Source organism: Geotrypetes seraphini, chromosome 11, assembly GCF_902459505.1.
Source record: "Geotrypetes seraphini chromosome 11, aGeoSer1.1, whole genome shotgun sequence".
In the NCBI taxonomy this organism is placed as follows: Eukaryota; Metazoa; Chordata; class Amphibia; order Gymnophiona; family Dermophiidae; genus Geotrypetes; species Geotrypetes seraphini.
In genome coordinates, this window is record NC_047094.1 from 6,388,189 (window position 1) to 6,409,731 (window position 21,543).

Consider the following 21,543-nt stretch of genomic DNA (forward strand, 5'->3'; position numbering starts at 1 on the left):
CATGGCACTGATTGCTTTTCTATCAGGGGCATTCTGGGATCTGCTCCCTTTATCGAATAATGTATAGTGCTGGGACCTGCATTCAACTTTGGTAGCGAGGAGTTCCATCTACTGAAACCAGGTATAAATCCTAGTACACAAGTTGGAAATAGATTCGTATTATTCTGTAATAATCTGTGCAGTGGCATGGTAAGGTTGAGCAGCGTGTTGGGCAGTAGCACCCCTCCCTGCCCTCTTCCCCACCCCCCTGCCGCAGACTTGCCTCTTCCCTTTCCCCGTAACTTTTTTAACCTTTTATGGCATGAGCAGCATGCCCATGTCGGTGTCGGCTCGTGGATCCAGGAAGTGACATTAGAGAAAGCACTGATGCTGATGCGGGCAGCAACCTCGCGCCAGTGACGTAAAAAAGGTATGGGGGAAGACAAAGGGCACATGCGCATGGCAAGAAGAGAAGCAGGGGCGGGGCAGAGGGGAGGGGTACCACGCCCTTAGCAAGACAGTGCCTGGGACGGACTGCCTCTCTTGCCCCCTAACTATGCCACCAACTGTGCATTTTAAGGGAACGCACAAGAGCTACCCATGCCCCTTTGATGGCTTCACTCCCCTTTGCAGATGCTCATGGACACACTATTCTATAAATGGGTGAATGAGTTTTCATACAAACTTGCTGTTTCTGCCTCGCTTTGGTGCCTTGCATTAGTTAGAACTCTTTTGTGCTGAAAATTTGGCATGGAAGTAGCAACAAAAGTTCAGTGCCATATATAGAATTCCCCTGAAGCTATGTAGATAAAGTTTCTACCTGGCTTTACAAATACTATTTAAGGCACTTCCAGCTTTCACTTCTGCAACTTCCCCTTTCAGTGTTTTCATATGTTGGCCTTTAAGCATTTACAGTATTTCTGGACATTATATAATTTTGCTCCTAAGCAGAAACCAGTAACACCTTGAAAGGACTGCACAAACAAGAAAAGGATAGGGGAAACCCAAAAAGCATATAAAAGAGGAAACCTGGTGCAAGAATGGATTCTCCAAGGCAGTCAAACTACAAACTAAAGGTTTCAAGAATTTATTTAATGTCCAGTACAAAAAAAAAATGTTCTTAAGTTGAAACAAAGATCCTTTGCTATATTTCAAACAGTTATAGATCAGGTGCTGTGTTTTAGTGAAAGCACCTGTGTCAGGAGTCACACAGTCTGATAATATTTGGTATAAACAGCATAAACGAGTGAAAATCAGTGTCTAAAGGATTGTCCCAGATATTGCATAAAATGAATGAGCAAGTTTAGCATCCTTTGCAGGTACGCCTTAGTCAATCAACGCAGGCTTTCATTGTTCAATAAAAAGAGAAACAGCAGGAATAACAATAAGAAAATACATTATAACTATTACCCATGGCATGAGAAGTATTCATCCACTGTCTACCATTCTTTATTGGTTTCCACTGTATAAAGGCTAATTGGATGAGGAGACATATTTTTTTACCTATGATGTTAGAGAATGAAAGCCCTATTCATATATCTCCTCTGCCATATCTGTAAGCTGTTTAGGCAGGATATTTCTGGTTCAAAGCCAAGTTTTTCTTTGCAGTCTGATAGGAAATGCGAGAACAGTCGATGAGTTCTGGTATACACACTTCTCATCTCCTGCTGTATGAGGCTCTTGAGATCTTCAGTGCTGAGAAAGGCAGTTTCCAGGTGTTTTCCAATACCACCTTGGAACTTGGAATCTAAATTAGATGTTTATCCTTTTCTCTAACTTTATTGTTCAATTTTATGGGGATAAAATATCAACTGTTGGCCAACAATTCATAACCATCCATGGTGGTCATGAAAATTGCTGCAGTTGTCAATATCAGTTCATGTTTAAAACGAGTTGATATTTATCGTGTTGACTATTTACATTGTAGAAGGGGGGTCCTTATGGTCGTTGTCACTAACAAGATATGGTTTTTCACCAACTAATATCTATGAGGTCAGTATGGAGGTGCGTGTTAAATGTAAGACACTCTTTACTGAGTGGTGATTTGAATTGTGATGGTTTAATACACTGAGTGAGGCAAGAATATCGGGGTTCTTTCTCAAACAGTTAGGGGTCTAAGACCAGGTTTTCTGGGCTGGAATCTGGATTCCTGAACAGAGAGGAAACCAGTCAAAGGTTTTAGTCTCTGTTGACGAATCAACTTGGTTGTGAAAGGAAAATGATTAAGAGTGATGATGGTGGCTGGTCTTTTCTTTGCTCTCACGTGGGTCACTGGCCTCCGCACCAGACTTTCTCCAGAAGCACAAAATGGTCCTAAAACTTTCTCTAAAATCACGAAACAGAAGCCCACAAACAATGGGGTTAGCACAGATTCTAACGTCAGCCAGAACATACAAGAAGGAGAAGAGCCAGTCGGGAGTGAGTGGAAAATAATGTAAGGTGACGAGCAGTATTTTTATGGGGGAACAGCAAATCAGAAAGACAACTGTGAGAAACAGGGCCTTTCTGCTCCCTTTGGAGCTGCCACACCTTTGTGAACCAACCGGTTGCCCAGAAGACTTCACCTTAACCGCAATTAAGAAGAAGCAGAGACCCGCAACTTGTAAGGGTGCATAGATTCCAACCAGGAAGATATAAAGATCGTAAAAATAGATCCAGAAATCCTGTGAAAAATAAAGCGTACAGATTTCAAAACCTATATGAATATCTGTATATATAATGGCTGGAAGGGCCAATAAGGTTGCAAACAGCCAAACGGTGGCACAGATCAATGTGACCACCCTTGCCTTCCGCCACTTGCTGGACACCATCGGATGATACACAGAGACACAGCAGTCGACGCTCATCACGGTGAGAAAAAAAGCACTGGGGAATGGATTGTAATGCACAGTCCACATGAATTTGCAGAGAACTGGTCCAAAGGGCCAGGCCTGTAAGATGTTGTGAGCGACGTCAAAGGGTAAGACCAACGCACTGAGCAGATCGATTGCAGCCATGTTTAAAATGTAAATGTTGGTCACAGTTTTCATCTTGACATATCTGAAAACTGCCCAGAGGACCAAGGTGTTCCCCACACATCCTATTACGCATATCAAAAGGAGAAACACAGACGTGAGGATGGTGCTGGTACTGACGTCCGGAGGGACTTCGTAAGATTCCGTGAAGTTCCAAATATCAAGGAGAAGGCTGTCATTCTGTAGGAAATCAATGTCTGAAATCTCCATTTTCTCTCTTCTCTTGTTTCTAGAAAGTTAACAAAATATGCATTTCCATAATTAGAAAAACAAATTAATGAGTCATTCCTTACACCAAGAAAAGACCGTTTCTCATTCTAGTAAAGCTGGTGTTATGTTAGAACTAGGGTTACCAGATGCTCAGATTTCCCAACGGGAACAGGCAGCAGGGAGTGAGGCAGGGGCAGAGCTAGGATGGGATTGGGGGTACGACTGGGGTGTAACGGGACAGGGATGGGTGGAACTGGGTGGGGCTAGGGGAAGCCCTGAATATGTATACCCTAGAGGAAAGGAGAGACAGGGGAGATATGATTCAGACGTTCAAATACTTAAAGGGTATTAACGTAGAACAAAATCTTTTCCAGAGAAAGGAAAATGGTAAAACCAGAGGACATAATTTGAGGTTGAGGGGTGGTAGATTCAGGGGCAATGTTAGGAAATTCTACTTTACGGAGAGGGTGGTGGATGCCTGGAATGCGCTCCCGAGAGAGGTGGTGGAGAGTAAAACTGTGACTGAGTTCAAAGAAGCGTGGGATGAACACAGAAGATTTAGAATCAGAAAATAATATTAAAGATTGAACTAGGCCAGTTACTGGGCAGACTTGTACGGTCTGTGTCTGTGCATGGCCGTTTGGAGGAGGATGGGCAGGGGAGGGTTTCAATGGCTGGGAGGGTGTAGATGGGCTGGAGTAAGTCTTAACAGAGATTTCGGCAGTTGGAACCCAAGCACAGAACCGGGTAAAGCTTTGGATTCTCGCCCAGAAATAGCTAAGAAGAAAAAAAAAAAAAAATTTAAATTGAATCAGGTTGGGCAGACTGGATGGACCATTCGGGTCTTTATCTGCCGTCATCTACTATGTTACTATGTTACTATGTTTTTGATTTTCCGTTTGGAAAATCTGGTAAGCCTAGTTATAACATAACATAAAAATGTATTTCTATACCGCAATGCCATTAAATTCTATGTGGTTTACAAAACAGAATAAAAAACTGTACATATATAGTTGAATATAATACATTAATTTCCTAAAAATCTTGTCAACAAATACATTTTCAATTGTCTCCTTAATTGCTGATATGAACTCTTCCACTGACTACCTTAACTGGTGGAGAAAAATTCAAAATATATAACTGAAGTCCAACTAGGCAGAATTTTTTTTTTTTTCTACAGCACTAACGGCCTCTTTTACAAAGCCGCGTTAACGGCTCCCGAAGCCCCTAGAGATTTAAAGGGCTTCGGGGCTGGTGCCACCCGGCTTTGTAAAAGAGGCCGTAAGAACGGAGACAAATCATGCAAAATATTCCTGCTGTGTACAAAATGCAATAAGCTTGTCACTTTTAAATGGACTTTTCACCGCCTCCTTCATCTTGTTAAATAAAGCAGATATATCTTCTTACCGTACACGTGTTGATTGTATTTTTTTCCCAGATGATTTAAGCAGTTTTTTTTGCTAACCAGATGTTAACAAGGGAGGTATTCTTAACCCCGGAAGGGAGCGCTTATGTGCTGTTGAAACACCATTGGTCTTCCCTAAGTTGTTGTGGGTATCAGCTAGATATGGAGGGGCATTTTCGATATGATGCCTGAGTCCAAGTTTGCAAACCGTGTGGCAAAAATATTATTTGATATAATCCAGACTAATAGCAATCAATATGTGTCTAAAATATGTCTAGATTGTATTTGATTCTTCAAAACCTGACGCCTCAGCCCCACCACTCCACCGCAATATTCAGTTTAAAGAGCGGGAAGTTTGATGTGGGTGCCTCATCATTGGCTGTCGGTTCTGTAACGTTATTTAAATCGTTGTCATTTTTAATTTTTGTTTTTAATTTTTAATTTTTTGTTTTTTATTTTTTATTTTTTGTTTTTTATTTTCGATTCTAAATAGACTTTAAGAAACTTTAAGAAATAAATATTCCAAGACTCTTCCATTTTTAAATGTCATGGTGTAAACTCTAAAAGTTTTTTATATACTTATCTCAGCATAAACCCAGGGAGTCAGACCCGACATGTTTCACAAAGATGTGTTTTATCAAGGGTCTCCCTGTAGGATATAAAAGAGAAAGTTGTCACATACAATTGTATAACCTCTCCCTCCAATCTATAACTAATTTAAGAATAATAATAATCACACTTCAGTGGTGTACTCACCAAGGACGCCGCCGCCATCTTTTCTCATGAATAAAGTGGAGTCGGATGACAGCGGCGCCCTTGGTGAGTACACCACTGAAGTGTGATTATTATTATTCTTAAATTAGTTATAGATTGGAGGGAGAGGTTATACAATCGTATGTGACAACTTTCTCTTTTATATCCTACAGGGAGACCCTTGATAAAACACATCTTTGTGAAACATGTCGGGTCTGACTCCCTGGGTTTATGCTGAGATAAGTATATAAAAAACTTTTAGAGTTTACACCATGACATTTAAAAATGGAAGAGTCTTGGAATATTTATTTCTTAAAGTTTCTTAAAGTCTATTTAGAATCGAAAATAAAAAATAAAAAACAAAAAATAAAAAATAAAAAGCAAAAAATAAAAAACAAAAAATAAAAAATTAAAAACAAAAATTAAAAATGACAACGATTTAAATAACGTTACAGAACCGACAGCCAATGATGAGGCACCCACATCAAACTTCCCGCTCTTTAAACTGAATATTGCGGTGGAGTGGTGGGGCTGAGGCGTCAGGTTTTGAAGAATCAAATACAATCTAGACATATTTTAGACACATATTGAATCCAAGTTTGGACATTTTATAGAAGAAACACAAAAATCCAGGTCCATTTTCAAAACTGCAAAATGTCTATCTTTTTTTTTTCTAAAAAGCCCATTTTTCAGATGTTCGTCTATCTTTTTGGATCATAAAAAATAAAAAAGTCGAAAAGAAAAAAAAAAAAAATGCAAAAAACAAGCCATTGGGATTTATTCAGTTTTCTCTACTGTTCTCCCAGGGCAGCTCAGAATGTTTTACATGAATTTATTGAGGTATTTCAAGCATTTTCCCTGTCCGTCCTGGTGGGCTCACAATCTATCTAATGCAGTGTTCTTCAACCACCGGTCCATGGACCGATGCCGGTCCACAGAAATTTCCTGCCGGTCTGTGCATCAGGCCCAAAACAGTGTTCTTCATCCGCTGGTCCACGGTGCGATCGATGCCAGCTCCATCTTCCTCACTGATTCAGTGCACAAAGCCACAGGCAGTTTCAAGTTTCAAGTTTATTAGGATTTTATATACCGCCTATCAAGGTTATCTAAGTGGTTTTTACAATCAGGTACTCAAGAATTTTTCCTTATCTGTCACCGTGGGCTCACAATCTATCTAAAATACCTGGGGCTACGGAGGACTGAGTGACTTGTCCAGGGTCACAAGGAGCAGTGCAGGGTTTGAACCCACAACTCCAGGGTGCTGAGGCTGTAGATACAGCCACTGCGCCACACACTCCTCCAATGGCTCCTACGCACGTCCTGCGCCTGAACCAGAAGCCTTCTCTCTGACATTGCAACGTCAGAGGGAAGGCTTCCAGATGAGGCACGGGACGTGCAAGGAGCCGCTGCCCACAGCTTTGTGCACTGCATCAGTGAGGAAGAGGGAATCGGCCTGAAGATAACACCGGGGGCAGCATAAAATGGCCAGGCGGGAGCAGGTCACAAGGTAAGGCAAGGGAGGGAGACAACAAAGGTAGGGGGGAATGATTTTATTTTTGAATTTAGTGATTGAATTATGTCAATTTTGAGAATTTACATCTGCTGTCAGTGTGCTTTGTGTAGTTTAATTTTGTGGTTAATCATTGTGTGTTGTTAAAAAGATTATATTGTGTATCTTTGAAAAATGAATGGAAAAAGACGTATGAGGAGAGACTGGAAGCCCTGAATATGTATACCCTAGAGCAGTGGTTCCCAACCCTGTCCTGGAGGAACACCAGGCCTATTGGGTTTTCAGGCTAGCCCTAATGAATATGCATGAAGCAAATTTGCATGCCTATCACTTCCATCATATGCAAATCTCTCTCATGCATATTCATTAGGGCTAGCCTGAAAACCCGATTGGCCTGGTGTTCCTTCAGGACAGGGTTGGGAATCACTGCCCTAGAGCAGGGGTGTCCAATGTCGGTCCTCGAGGGCCGCAATCCAGTCGGGTTTTCAGGATTTCCCCAATGAATATGCATGAGATCTATTAGCATTTAATGAAAGCAGTGCATGCAATTAGACCTCATGTATATTCATTGGGGAAATCCTGAAAATCCGACTGGACTGCGGCCCTCGATGACCGACATTGGACACCCCTGCCCTAGAAGAAAGAAGAGACAGGGGAGATATGATTCAGACGTTCAAATACTTGAAGGGTATTAACGTAGAACAAAATCTTTTCCAGAGAAAGGAAAATGGTAAAACCAGAGGACATAATTTGAGGTTGAGGGGTGGTAGATTCAGGGGCAATGTTAGGAAATTCTTCTTTACGGAGAGGGTGGTGGATGCCTGGAATGCGCTCCCGAGAGAGGTGGTGGAGAGTAAAACTGTGACTGAGTTCAAAGAAGCGTGGGATGAACACAGAGGATTTAGAATCAGAAAATAATATTAAATATTGAACTGGGCCAGTTACTGGGCAGACTTGTACGGTCTGTGTCTGTGTATGGCCGTTTGGTGGAGGATGGGCAGGGGAGGGCTTCAATGGCTGGGAGGGTGTAGATGGGCTGGAGTAAGTCTTAACAGAGATTTCGGCAGTTGGAACACAAGCACAGTACCGGGTAAAGCTTTGGATTCTCGCCCAGAAATAGCTAAGAAGAAAAAATTTAAATTGAATCAGGTTGGGCAGACTGGATGGACCATTCGGGTCTTTATCTGCCGTCATCTACTATGTTACTATGTTACTATATAAAAATAGTGTTACAATTCATACTATTATGGGGGTGGGGTCTGGGTGGAGATTGGGTAGAGATGGACAGGGTCTGTCCCACGACTTAGCCCAGTGTTCTTCAACCGTCGGTCCACGGACCGATGCCGGTCCACAGAATAATTCTTTTATTTCTGCCGGTCTATAGGTGTAAAAAGGTTGAAAAACACTTATCTACTGTACCGGTGATGGGACAAAAGCACGCCGGACAAAGCCGCACCGACATTTTGGCACAGACAATTGTGCGCAAGACTCCAGCGCGCCGCTGTAAAAGTTAATTTAAAGAGGTCCGATGGTGTGAGGGGGAACCCCCCAGTTTACTTAATACTGTTCGCGCTGCCATTGGGGGTGGGGGTGGGGGGGGTTGCAACCCCCCCATTATACAGAAAACTTAACTTTTTCCTTAAAAAATCGGGAAAAAGTTGTTTCCTCTATAATGGGGGGTTCCAACCCACCAACCCCCCCTATAGCAGCGCGACCACTATTAAGTAAACTGGGGGGGTTCCCCCCTCACACCCCCTGTTGGAGCTCTTTAAAATTAACTTTTCCTGCGGCGCGCTGGAGTCTTGCGCCCAATTGTCTGGGATCAAATGTCGGCGCGGCTTTGTCCCACATGCGAATGACTGTGAGCCAATGTACATAGGGTAATGGGGGGATTAAGTGACTTGCCCAGGGTCACAAGGAGCAGTGCTAGGTTTGAACCCTCAACCTTAGGGTGCTGTGGCTGTAGCTTTAACCACTGCACCAGCATTTTTAGTACACTGGCCGCACAGACATCCCAGCAGAGCAGTGGTGGTGGGGGGGGGGGGGGGGACGGGGGACAGGCTATAAATCGAAATAAATACATTTTGGGGTTTTTTTTGCTGTTACCATACTCTCAAGGCACTTAGGACTGGATTCTGTAAATGGCGCCATTATCGGGCAAACACAGCACCGTCCGTGTGTCAATCACGTAATGGCGTCATTTACAGAATCGTACATGAAGCGTAGGTGCTGGAAATGCAGGACAGGGTTTTAATGGCCTACTTTTCCGGTGCCTGTCTTTCATGAGAATTGCGTCTAAGAAGGTGCCCATAGTGGCCTTAGCCGCCGTAAGGCGCCTTCTTAGACGGGAGAATGGTGCTAGTTTTGGAGGCACTTTTTTTTTGGTTTTAATGGCATTCTAATTAGATTTTAATCAGCGCAGTCAATTACTGCGCCATTTGAACCAATTAAAACCAAGTTAAGCGTCGTTAGGACGTCAAATGATGCCTAACTTAGAGCGCCGTCATTAGAATCTCTTCATAGTTTCTGAAGAATGAAGCGTTCATGATTTTTTTCCTGCTCAAAAATCATCAAATATGATCCAGTCGTCAAACGGTCATTGTTTCTCCCGTGCTATGTTCTAGTGAGACTGGAACTGAACAGCGTAATAAGATCAGAGGTCATTCGATATATGTAGGTTATCTGTATGGTTTACAATAGCTATGCTGCCTGTTTTTTGTTTTTAAATCAAGGGAGCTCTCACCAGCAATGCTGGGCTCTTTGCCTTCACTGAGTTATTGAATATGGGACTTCCAGTCACCCCTGCGGTACTTGACTGGGTTAATTCTTTCCTCATTTAACCTCTGACACTGACTAAAAAGCTTTTGGAATGTAATATAATGAAATGGAAATTTGACATCATGCATGTCGTTTAGACAAAAGTCTTTATTCTGAGAGGCACTCCACGGATTTTGCATCAACTTCTTATGAAAGTTGGAAAACCAAAGAATGATGTAACTTAGAAATGTTGAAGATGTCCGTCCGTAAGAATTTACCCTTCCCTTGCACTGCTCTAGAGGTCTTTCTTTCTTTGTAACAAAGAATCTTCTGTATTTATCCCATGTTTTCTAGAACTTTAATAGTTTTTCCCACCACCGTCCCCTCTGAGATCAGGGGCATCATTAGCAGAGAACACGTAGGGTCTGCTCCCCCCAAGCGGTTCAGCTGTGAACATAAGAACATAAGCAATGCCTCCGCTGGGTCAGACCTGAGGTCCATCGTGCCCAGCAGTCCGCTCACGCGGCGGCCCAACAGGTCCAGGACCTGTGCAGTAATCCTCTATTTATACCCCTCTATCCCCTTTTCCAGCAGGAAATTGTCCAATCCTTTCTTGAACTCCAGTACCGTACTCTGCCCTATTACGCCCTCTTGAAGCGCATTCCAGGTATCCACCACACGTTGGGTAAAGAAGAACTTCCTAGCATTCGTTTTGAATCTCTCCCCTTTCAACTTTTCTGAATGCCCTCTTGATCTTTTATTTTTCGATAGATTGAAGAATCTATCCCTCTCTATTCTCTCTATGCCCTTCATGATTGGTTTCAAGCGCAAGTTGGATGCACACCTTCTTGCAAATCACATCGGGGGATACGGGAAATCCGGGTCTCCAATAAGGAGCACCTAACTGGGCCTCCGCGTGTGTGGATTGCCGGACTAGATGGACCTAGGTCTGATCCGGTGAAGGCTTTTCTTATGTTCTTATGATCTTATAAGTCTCTATCATATCCCCTCTAAGTCTCCTCTTCTCCAGGGAAAAGAGACCCAGTTTCTCCAATCTTTCTCTATCTATCTATCTCTATTTCTGCCTCTCTCCCTTTCTGTCCCTCTCTACTCTTTCTATGCCCTTCATGATCTTGTAAGTCTCTATCTTATCCCCTCTAAGTCTCCTCTTCTCCAGGGAAAAGAGTCCCAGTTCCTCCAATCTTTCTCTATCTATCTCTCTCTATTTCTGCCTCTCTCCCTTTCTCTCTCTCTCTCTCTCTCTCTTTCTTTCTTTCTTTCTATCTCTCTCTCTCTCTCTCTCTCTATTTCTCTCTGTCTCCCTTTCTCTCTCTCTTTCTGTCCCTCTCTACTCTCTCTATGCCCCTCATGATCTTGTAAGTCTCTATCATATCCCCTCTAAGTCTTCTCTTCTCCAGGGAAAAGAGACCCAGTTTCTCCAATCTTTATCTATCTATCTCTCTCTATTTCTGCCTCTCTCCCTTTCTGTCCCTCTCTACTCTTTCTATGCCCTTCATGATCTTGTAAGTCTCTATCTTATCCCCTCTGTCTCCTCTTCTCCAGGGAAAAGAGTCCCAGTTCCTCCAATCTTTCTCTATCTATCTCTCTCTATTTCTGCCTCTCTCCCTTTCTCTCTCTCTCTCTCTTTCTTTCTTTCTATCTCTCTCTATTTCTCTCTGTCTCCCTTTCTCTCTCTCTTTCTGTCCCTCTCTATTCTCTCTATGCCCCTCATGATCTTGAAAGTCTCTATCATATCCCCTCTAAGTCTTCTCTTCTCCAGGGAAAAGAGACCCAGTTTCTCCAGTCTTTCTCTATCTATCTATCTCTATTTCTGCCTCTCCCCCTTTCTGTCCCTCTCTACTCTTTCTATGCCCTTCATGATCTTGTAAGTCTCTATCTTATCCCCTCTAAGTCTCCTCTTCTCCAGGGAAAAGAGACCCAGTTTCTCCAGTCTTTCTCTATCTATCTCTCTCTATTTCTGCCTCTCTCCCTTTCTCTCTCTCTTTCTATCTCTCTCTATTTCTCTCTGTCTCCCTTTCTCTCTCTCTCTCTTTCTTTCTCTCTCTCTCTCTATATATATATATTTCTCTCTCTCTCTCTTTCTGTCCCTCTCTACTCTCTCTATGCCCTTCATGATCTTGTAAGTCTCTTTCATATCCCCTCTAAGTCTCCTCTTCTCCAGGGAAAGAAGACCCAGTTTCTCCAATCTTTCTCTATCTTTCTCTATTTCTGTCTCTCTCCCTTTCTCTCTCTCTTTCTTTCTCTCTCTCTCTCTCTCTATTTCTGTCTCTCTCTTTCTTTCTATCTCTCTCTCTCTCTCCCTTTCTCTCTCTCTTTCTGTCCCTCTCCATTTTCTCTATGCCCTTCGTGATCTTGTAAGTCTTTATCATATCCCCTCTAAGTCTCCTTTTTTTCCAGGGAAAAGAGACCCAGTTTCTCCAATCTTTCTCTATCTATCTCTCTCTATTTCTGTCTCTCTCCCTTTCTCTCTCTCTTTCTTTCTATCTCTCTCTATTTCTCTCTGTCTCCCTTTCTCTCTCTTTTTCTTTCTTTCTATCTCTCTCTCTCTCTCTCTATTTCTCTCTGTCTCCCTTTCTCTCTCTCTTTCTGTCCCTCTCTACTCTCTCTATGCCCTTCATGATCTTGTAAGTCTCTATCATATCCCCTCTAAGTCTCCTCTTCTCCAGGGAAAAGAGTTTCAGTTCCTCCAATCTTTCTCTATCTCTCTCTATTTCTGTCTCTCTCCCTTTCTCTCTCTCTTTCTCTCTCTCTCTCTTTCTCTCTGTCTCCCTTTCTCTCTCTCTTTCTATCCCTCTCTACTCTCTCTATGCCCTTCATGATCTTGTAAGTCTCTATCATATCCCCTCTAAGTCTCCTCTTCTCCAGGGAAAAAAGCCCCAGTTTCTCCAATCTTTCTCTCTCTCTCTCTCTCTTTCTCTCTCTCTCTATTTCTGTCTCTCTCCCTTTCTCTCTCTCTTTCTTTTTATCTCTCTATTTCTCTCTCTCTTTCTATCCCTCTCTACTCTCTCTATGCCCTTCATGATCTTGTAAGTCTCTATCATGTCCCCTTTAAGTCTCCTCTTCTCCAGGGAAAAGAGACCCAGTTTTTCCAATCTTTCTCTTTCTCTCTCTCTATTTCTGTCTCCCTTTCTCTCTCTCTCTATTTCTCTCTGTCTCCCTTTCTCTCTCTCTTTCTGTCCCTCTCTACTCTCTCTATGCCCTTCATGATCTTGTAAGTCTCTATCATATCCCCTCTAAGTCTCCTCTTCTCCAGGGAAAAGAGACCCAGTTTCTCCAATCTTTCCCTCTCTCTCTCTATTTCTGTCTCTCTCTCTTTCTTTCTATCTCTCTCTATTTCTCTCTGTCTCCCTTTCTCTCTCTCTTTCTATCCCTCTCTACTCTCTCTATGCCCTTAATGATCTTGTAAGTCTCTATCATGTCCCCTTTAAGTTTCCTCTTCTTCAGGGAAAAGAGACCCAGTTTCTCCAATCTCTCTCTCTCTCTCTCTCTCTATTTCTGTCTCCCTTTCTGTCCCTCTCTACTCTCTCTATGCCCTTCATGATCTTGTAAGTCTCTATCATATCCCCTCTAAGTCTCCTCTTCTCCAGGGAAAAGAGACCCAGTTTCTCCAATCTTTCTCTCTTTCTCTCTCTCTATTTCTGTCTCCCTTTCACTCTCTCTCTCTCTCTCTCTCTCTTTCTCTCTGTCTCCCTTTCTCTCTCTCTTTCTGTCCCTCTCTACTCTCTCTATGTCCTTCATGATCTTGTAAGTCTCTATCATATCCCCTCTAAGTCTCCTCTTCTCAAGGGGGAAAACAGACCCAGTTTCTCCAATCTCTCAGTGTATGAAAGGTTTTCCATCCATATTAGTGGTTCTGGAAGGAGAGCAGAGGAGGGGCTGTCGGAGTTCTTCCTGCCACCGCCACTGACGCTCTGTGCCTGCATCTTCAGCTCCTTGAGAAAGTGTGAGTGATACTGCTATGTATCATTTCTGTAGTGCTGAAAGGCGTTCGCAGCGCTGTACGTGTGACATACAATAGACATTCCCTGCTCAGAAGAGCTTACAATCTAATTTTGACAGACAGGACATCTCAGGGTTGGGGAGATTATGGTAGAGAAAAGGATTCAGTGGGTCTAAGTATCTGACAGCAGTGATTGGGGGTTAAGAGTTGAAGGCGTTTTCAAAAAAAGTGGGCTTTTAGCTTGGATTTGAATACTGCTAGGGATGGAGCACGACATATTGATTCAGGCAGCCTGTTCCAGGCATGCGGTGTGGCAAGAAAGAAGGGATGGAGTCTGGAGTTGGCCGTGGAGGAGGGTACAGACAAGAGGGGCTTTCCGATGAATGGAGTTCTCAGGGAGGAGCATAGGGGGAGATAAGTGAAGAGAGATATTGGGGGGCTTCAGAGCGAATGCACTTGTAAGTCAGTAAGAGGAGTTTGAACTGTATTTGGGAATGGATGGGGAGCCAATGAAGTGACTTGAGGAGAGGGGGAATGTGAGAATAGCGGCTCTCACGGAATACGAGTCGTGCAGCAGCATTTTGAACAGATTGAAGAGGTGAGAGATGGGTGCGCGGGAGGCCTGAGAGAAGTATGTTGCAGTACCCTAAGCTTGAGGTGATGAGAGTGTGGATAAGGGTTATGGTAGTGCGTTCAGAGAGGAGAGGACGGATTTTGGTTCTATTATACAAACACAATAGGCAACTCGGAGAAACTGGAAGGGGACAAGTTTAGAACCAATGCCAGGAGGTTCTTCTTCACGCAGAGGGTTGTGGACACATGGAACGCGCTCCCGGAGGAAGTGGTCGGGCTGAGTACGCTACGGGGATTCAAAGAAGGATTGGATGAATTCCTGAAGGATAGGAGGATTGAGGGATACAGATAGGGGTAGATATCAGCATGGAAAGAGTATAGATAAAAACAAGGGGGCTATAGGGCTAAATCATGATAACCTGACAGGTCATAGACCTGATGGGCCGCCGCGGGTGCGGACTGCTGGGCGCGATGGACCTTTGGTCTGACCCAGCGGAGGCAAATTCTTATGTACTTATGTTCTTATATAGAGGAGGAAGCGACAGGTTTTGGCGGTTTGTTGGATCTGAGCAGAGAAGGAGAGAGGAGTCAAAGATCACCCCAAGGATGCGAGTTGACGAGACAGGGAAGAGGATAGTGTTATCCACAGAAATAGAGAACGGCGAGAGGGGGGAGGAAAGTTAAGGAGTTCAGTTTGAGACGGTGGAGAGACATCCAAGCGGCAATGTCGGACAGGCAGGGTGAGATTCGGGTCTGTATTCCTGTAGAGATATCTGGGTGTGGAGAAGTCGATCTGGGCGTCATCGTCATAGAGGTGATATTGAAAACCATGAGAGGAGATCAGTGTACCAAGAGATTTAGTGGCACAGAGACTGTAAATAACTCAAAAGCCGGAATACTACTACCAGCAATTATTTCAATAGCGCTACCAGACGTACGCAGCGCTGTACAGAGTCACAAAGAATATATTTAAAGAGACAGTGGTTATTTATATAAAAGACTGCTGTGTTTAAAACTGTGTTTTAGGAGCTCAAATGGACATGCATAAAAATAATGACCAACCCCAATTCAGGCAGGTCGAAGAATTAGGGATTGAGACAGTCAGCTGAGTGAGTTCTTTAGACAGGAGAAATGGACATTCATGCACTGTAAACATTCATTTTAGAAAAATATAGGTATAAAAATTCCATGGGCTCTTTGCAATCTTAGCTAAGAAGAAAGAATTAAAAAAAATTAAATTGAATCAGGTTGGGCAGACTGGATGGACCATTTGGGTCTTTATCTGCCGTCATCTACTATGTTATGTTATGTTATGTTATGTTACTTAGAAGCACAGCCAGTTATTACACTAGGCGAAAACCGATCATCCCAAATCACCAACCTCCAACTCTGCCTTTCCGACATGAAAACCTGGATGACAAACAACAAACCACAGCTGAACGCCTCCAAGACTGAACTTTTATGGATCAGGGAAAAAAAGTACCAAATGCACATGCCCAACACTATCCTGGGACTCCACCTCACTAAGAGCAGCAGATCTGGTACGCAGCCTAGGAGTAACTTTAGACGGCCACCTGTCTTTGTCCACCCACATATCTCAAGTAGTTTCCACCTCCTTCTACTGTCTCCGCCAACTGAGAAGGATCAAACCCTACATCTCCAAACCAGACCTAACCCAACTCCTCTACGCCTATATTCTCTCCAGGATGGATTACTGCAACTCCCTATTTAATGGAGTGGCCAAAAAAGATCTCCAGTGTGTACAAAACGCAGCAATCCGCCTCCTGCATAGCCTCAACTACCGTGACCCCCATCTCCCCAGCCCTCCGCGCACAGCATTGGCTTCTGATCAACCAATGCTGCGCATTCAAGGCCCTGGTAATAGCGCATAAAAGAATTTACACCACCACCCCAGCCTATGTAGGATCCAAGCTAACCCTGTACACCCCCACCAGCCTCCTCCGTTCTGAAATGGAGAAACGTCTATACATCCCCTTCCCCCCCAAGGAAGGTCTCTCCTGTCTGAAACCACCCACAAACGCTCCTACAGCCACTTCATCCCCCAACTCTGGAACCAACTTCCCCCGCAAATCAGATTACAGAACTCATTGATGACCTTCCGGAAAATGGTAAAGACCCCCCTCTTCAACTAAAATTCCAACTGCAATCAACCCCCCATCCCACCCCCTAAAATTCCCCCTGCCTCCTGCACCCAATTCTCCATTCCTAACCTGTACTTAAGTTGCTGTATAGTCTTTGTACTGTCCAAAAGTTCATGTAAACCTTTTTTTTCCTTCTCTTCCTATATTTTAAGTTCTTGTAAACCGTGCCGAGCTCCACAACATCCGTGGAGATGATGCGGTATATAAACTTAAGGTTTAGTTTAGTTTAGTTTAGTTGGCTTGTAACCCGTTCTGAGCTACTGGGAGGACAGGATAGAAATCGAATTAAATAAATAAATAAATAATCCGATGCGTGCGCTAAAAGCGCTAGCGCCTCTTTGTAAAAGGAGCCCTAAATGTTTAGGGCCTAATGCCTTGTAGTAGAAGAGCCCCTTACACTGGAAGCCCTTAAGGAACAAGCATATAATGTGCTCTGAGCATCCACAGCTAAATCCAAAATCCCTTCGGATCCCTTCCGCTAAGCCACCTCGCTCCCCTTCAATCTGTTCGGAATTCTGCGGCACGCCTCGTATTCTGCCGGTGTCTTGATGCTCATGTTACCCCCTCCTTGAGTCGCTTCACGGGCTCCCTGTCTGATTCCGCATACTAGTGACCTACACAAGGACTCACTCTGCGGATCCCCAACATCTCTGCCTACACTCCGCCCCGCGAGCTCCGTCCCTTGGAGGTCTCTCTTGTCGGTACCCTTCACCTCTACTGCCAACTCCCGAATCCGTCCCTATCTGTGCTGTACGCCTGGAACAAACTGCCTGACTCGGCAAGTTGGGCTCCGTCTCTAGCGGTATTCGAATCTAGGCTGAACGCCCACTTTTTTTGAAGCTGTGTTTAAGGCCCAACAGGTAACGCACCCATATTTGTTTGTCATTCCCTCTATAGGCCCCTCCCCTATCCGCCTCATCAGATGCCCTTGTAAATCCCTCCCTGACCTGATTCGCCCTTTTTGCCCTGTGTGTCTGTCATAATTAGATTATAAGCTCCTTCCAGTAGGGACTTTCTCTTGCGTGTTTAATGTACAGCATTACGAGTGTCTGGTAGTGCTATAGAAATAATAAATAGTAGATTTTATTTATTTATTTTAAAATTTATATACCATCTATTAACTAGGCAGTTTGCATATACAGTGGTGCCTCACACAACGAACTTAATTGGTTCCAGGAGCAAGTTTGTTATGCGAAAAGTTCGTTATGTGAAACGCGTTTTCCCATAACAATACATGTTAAAAAAAATAATTCGTTCTGCGGCATAAAATATGCTAAGATGACATAAAAAAAGATAATTTTTTTGTTATTATGTTTATTTAGATACATCTAAAAACATAATTGTTTTTTAAAACAACACACATTTTTTAAATTTAAAGACAGACTAATTTTACAGTGAGAGAGGGCAGAGTCTCAGCGGCAAAAACTGGGACTTAACTGTTCATTTACATCCTTTAATTTACATTTGGTGCACTGACTTGCTGCCCTTTCTATTGTCTCCCATTGGAAAAAAACAGTCATTCCTTTGCATTTCTTTTGTGTAGCATCTCAAAGGCTACCCTGACACCCCAGTGTATGTTTGAGAAAACATCATGTTTAGCTGCTGTTTGGCTCCTGGAGCCCAAAACAGAGAGACAGACTTGACTCCCTTGTAACCATATAGTATCTCAAGTACAGGGCAGCTTTAATGCAGAAGTGTAAGCATGCATCGGATACAAAAGAACGCAAGAGCAGATGCATGAAAGAAAAGTCAATTTAATAAGGTCAGTTGGTTTCTGTACAACAATGTGTTTGTTTTTTTTCTAGCATCGGGGAAGCGGCGAGAGTAGCTCCGCCCCCCCCAACGCATCAGCAGTAGGCGCCGGGCCCCTGCGAGCCGACGGTCCGCCACTGCACAGGGAGCCAGGCGGAGAGAGGGCAGTTAAGCGCAGTGCCTGCGCGGAAGGATGCAGCTCGGGCGACTTCGTTGTGTGAAACGAAGTTCGTTGTGGGAAGCAAGACCTGAAGTTCGTTGTGCGCAGCGTTCGCTGTGCGAGGCGTCCGTTATGCGAGGCACCACTGTAGTTATTTCAGGAGTTCTCAACCCTAATTCTTGGGACAAACCTAGCAAGTTCCAGGTTGTCCCTAATGAATATGCATCAATAGAAACAAGGAAGCTGAAAATGGGCTTACACTTTTTCATAAATATGTTTATCAATTTAACACTCATAAATTAATAAAATCATCATATCACAAACCACAACCCACACAATCACAATGAAAACCCTCCCCCCACACTTGTAAAAAACAAATGACCAAAGTTTGTCTGAGTCTTTTGATGATATAATGCTCAAACTCCGATCTACGAACTGCCCAAAAGCAAATCCACTTTGCGTTCTTCTTCCGTTAAATACACATTGGTATTAAGGTAATAACATTATAAAAATCTTTGAATGAAGGAGTGTGTGGTGCAGTGGTTGGATCTACAGCCTCAGCACCCTGGGGTTGTGGGTTCAAACCCCGTGCTGCTCCTTGTGACCCTGGGCAAGTCACTTGAGTACCTGATTGTTAAACCGCTTAGATAACCTTGATAGGCGGTATATAAAAACCTAATAAAACTTGAACTTGAAACTTATAAGAACATAAGAATAACCTTACTGGGTCAGACCAATGGTCCATCAAGCCCAGTAGCCCGTTCTCATGGTGGCCAATCCAGGTCCCTAGTACCTGGCCAAAACCCAAAAAGTAGCAACATTCCAGAATCTCAAAGATTAGCAAGATTCCGGAACCCCCAAATAGGAGCAACATTCCATGCAGAAGCTCAAAGATTAGCAAGATTCTGGAACCCCAAATAGGAGCAACATTCCATGCAGAAGCTCAAAGATTAGCAAGATTCTGGAACCCCAAATAGGAGCAACATTCCATGCAGAAGCTCAAAGATTAGCAAGATTCTGGAACCCCAAATAGGAGCAACATTCCATGCAGAATCTCAAAGATTAGCAAGATTCCAGAATCCCTAATAGGAGCTACATTCCATGCAGAATCCCCAAAGAGTAGCAAGATTCCGGAAACCCCAGAGTAGCAACATTCCATGCTTCTGATCCAGGGCAAACAGTGGCTTCCCCCATGTCTTTCTCAATAGCAGACTATGGGCTTTTCCTCCAGGAACCCTTTCTTAAAACCAGCTACGCTGTCCGGTAAGGCTTAGGGTATACTGTGTAATAGAAGGGTATTGTGTGTAGTACTGTATTTTAAATGCATTTGTGTTTTATAGTAGGCAATGAGAACTGCCTCTCGTCACAGCTCCTGATGATGCCTTTGGAGCGAAACACAGCCTTGTGTCGAGCGTGACTGATAATGGTTTGAGAAGGAAGTTCTGGACTGTTGGTTCGTGGAAATAGAAACCAAGTTTGGTGAAAGTGTTTAAATGGAAGAAGAAGGGAACGTGGCTTTGCTTTTGGGCAGATCGTAGATCGGAGTTTGAACATTGTATCATCAAAAGACTCTGACAAACTGTAGTCATTTGTTTTCATTGTGACTGTGTGGGTTGTGGGTTGTGATATGATGATTTGATTAATTTATGAATGTTAGGAACATAAGAACATAAGCATTGCCTCTGCTGGGTCAGACCAGAGGTCCATCATGCCCAGGAGTCCGCTCACGCGGCGGCCCATCAGGTCCAGGCCCTCTATCTATACCCTTCGATCCCCTTTTCCTTCAGAAAATTGTCCAATCCCTTCTTGAACTCCAGTACCGTACCCTGTCCTATGACGCCCTCTGGAAGCGCTTTCCAGGCGTCCACCACCCGTTAGAAACATAGAAATAGACGGCAGATAAGGGCCACGGCCCATCTAGTCTGCCCACCCCAATGACCCTCCCCTACCTTTCTCTGTGAATAGATCCCACGTGTCCATCCCATTTGGCCTTAAAATCAGGCACGCTGCTGGCCTCAATAACCTGAAGTGGAAGACTATTCCAGCGATCAACCACCCTTTCAGTGAAAAAGAATTTCCTGGTGTCCCCGTGCAGTTTCCCGCCCCTGATTTTCCACGGATGCCCCCTTGTTGCCGCGGGACCCTTGAAAAAGAAGATATCTTCTTCCACCTTCCTGGCATTGGTTAAATTGCTAAACATATTTATTAAAAAGTAATAAGAAATTACATGCAAGCACATTTTTCGCTTCCTTGTTTGTATTGTGGATTGTATAATGAATATGCATGAGATAGCATGCAAATCTATTTCATGCATATTCACTGGGAATAGCAGAGTAGCTAGCGGTGTCCTTACGACCCGTTCTCTTTGCACAAGCCCACTGACACTCCCATTGTGAAAGCTGGTGATTGCAACACTGTCTTTGTTCAAGGAATCCCTCAATTGCTTTAAAGTTACAAGAAAATACAGCTTGGGCTAAGGAAATAAACACTTTAAGAAACAGCAACTACCACAGCAGATACAGACCTACAATCTCTGTACATTTTAATACATTTTTAAGTAAATATGATCTTAGAAGAACTGTACCTGAGCAACTGCAAAAGTGGCTGACAGGCAGGAGACTCCGTCTTCACGTGCTAATATCCTTACAACACAAAACATGGAAAAGAATTATCTTCAACTCCTGCAAAATTCATAAGTGAACATTTTCAGAATCAGAGCAAAGTATATGGTATAGTTACTGCAATGGTTCCCTGATGTATAGCACTGCTTCCTGCAGATTGAATGCCTGGGTCTGGACTGTGGGAACTTCGGTGGGTGTTATATTACTTACTCAATTCTCTTCCCATTGGAGAAAGGAAGGCAGGATATGTCTCTCTGACCTCAAGCCTGAGGAAAGTTCACTGTGTGTGGATGTGTGAATCTGCAGAGCCGTTCACAGGAAGATATAATTTCCCAACTCCAAGAAGACAAAGCCACCCGTGTGATGCCAGTTCGTGGACTGAAGTCGCAAGACCCAAAAGGAAAGCATGGATTTGATGGAAGAAACTGCAGATCGAGGGTGGGGCAATAAAGGATGAGAATAATTCGCAATAATGCATCACAGACCGAAATGTTAAATACTACCTTAATGAGTACCAATCAGGAGTTAAGTTGGTACGGTCTAATGCAGGGGTGGGCAACTGCGGTCGTCGAGGGCCGCAATCCAGTCGGGCTTTCAGGATTTCCCCAATGAATATGCATGAGATCTATTTACATGCACTGCTTTCAATGCATATTCATTGGGGAAATCCTGAAAGCCCGACTGGA

General features: G+C 43.6%; 1 protein-coding gene across 2 annotated transcripts; it reads right to left on the minus strand.

The window, feature by feature from the left end:
- Positions 1–1,082: 1,082 nt before the first annotated feature.
- LOC117345515 (somatostatin receptor type 5-like) lies at positions 1,083–21,236 on the minus strand. 2 transcript variants are annotated; one of them, XM_033914279.1, is made up of 3 exons: positions 21,068–21,236; positions 20,821–20,878; positions 1,083–3,222 (listed from the first exon to the last, which is right to left on the minus strand). In XM_033914279.1, exon 3 carries the CDS (start codon positions 3,201–3,203, stop codon positions 2,202–2,204), a length of 1,002 nt encoding a protein of 333 aa, XP_033770170.1. In that variant the 5' UTR covers positions 3,204–3,222; positions 20,821–20,878; positions 21,068–21,236; the 3' UTR covers positions 1,083–2,201. The 2 variants fall into 2 exon arrangements, with proteins under 2 accessions (XP_033770170.1, XP_033770169.1); XM_033914278.1 differs by lacking the exon at positions 21,068–21,236 and adding an exon at positions 20,976–21,043.
- Between the last annotated feature and the right edge of the window lie 307 nt (positions 21,237–21,543).

Excerpts from the sequence above, each read along its gene's own strand:
- LOC117345515 (XM_033914279.1), bottom strand. The coding sequence starts at position 3,203 with ATGGAGATTTCAGACATTGATTTCCTACAGAATGACAGCCTTCTCCTT.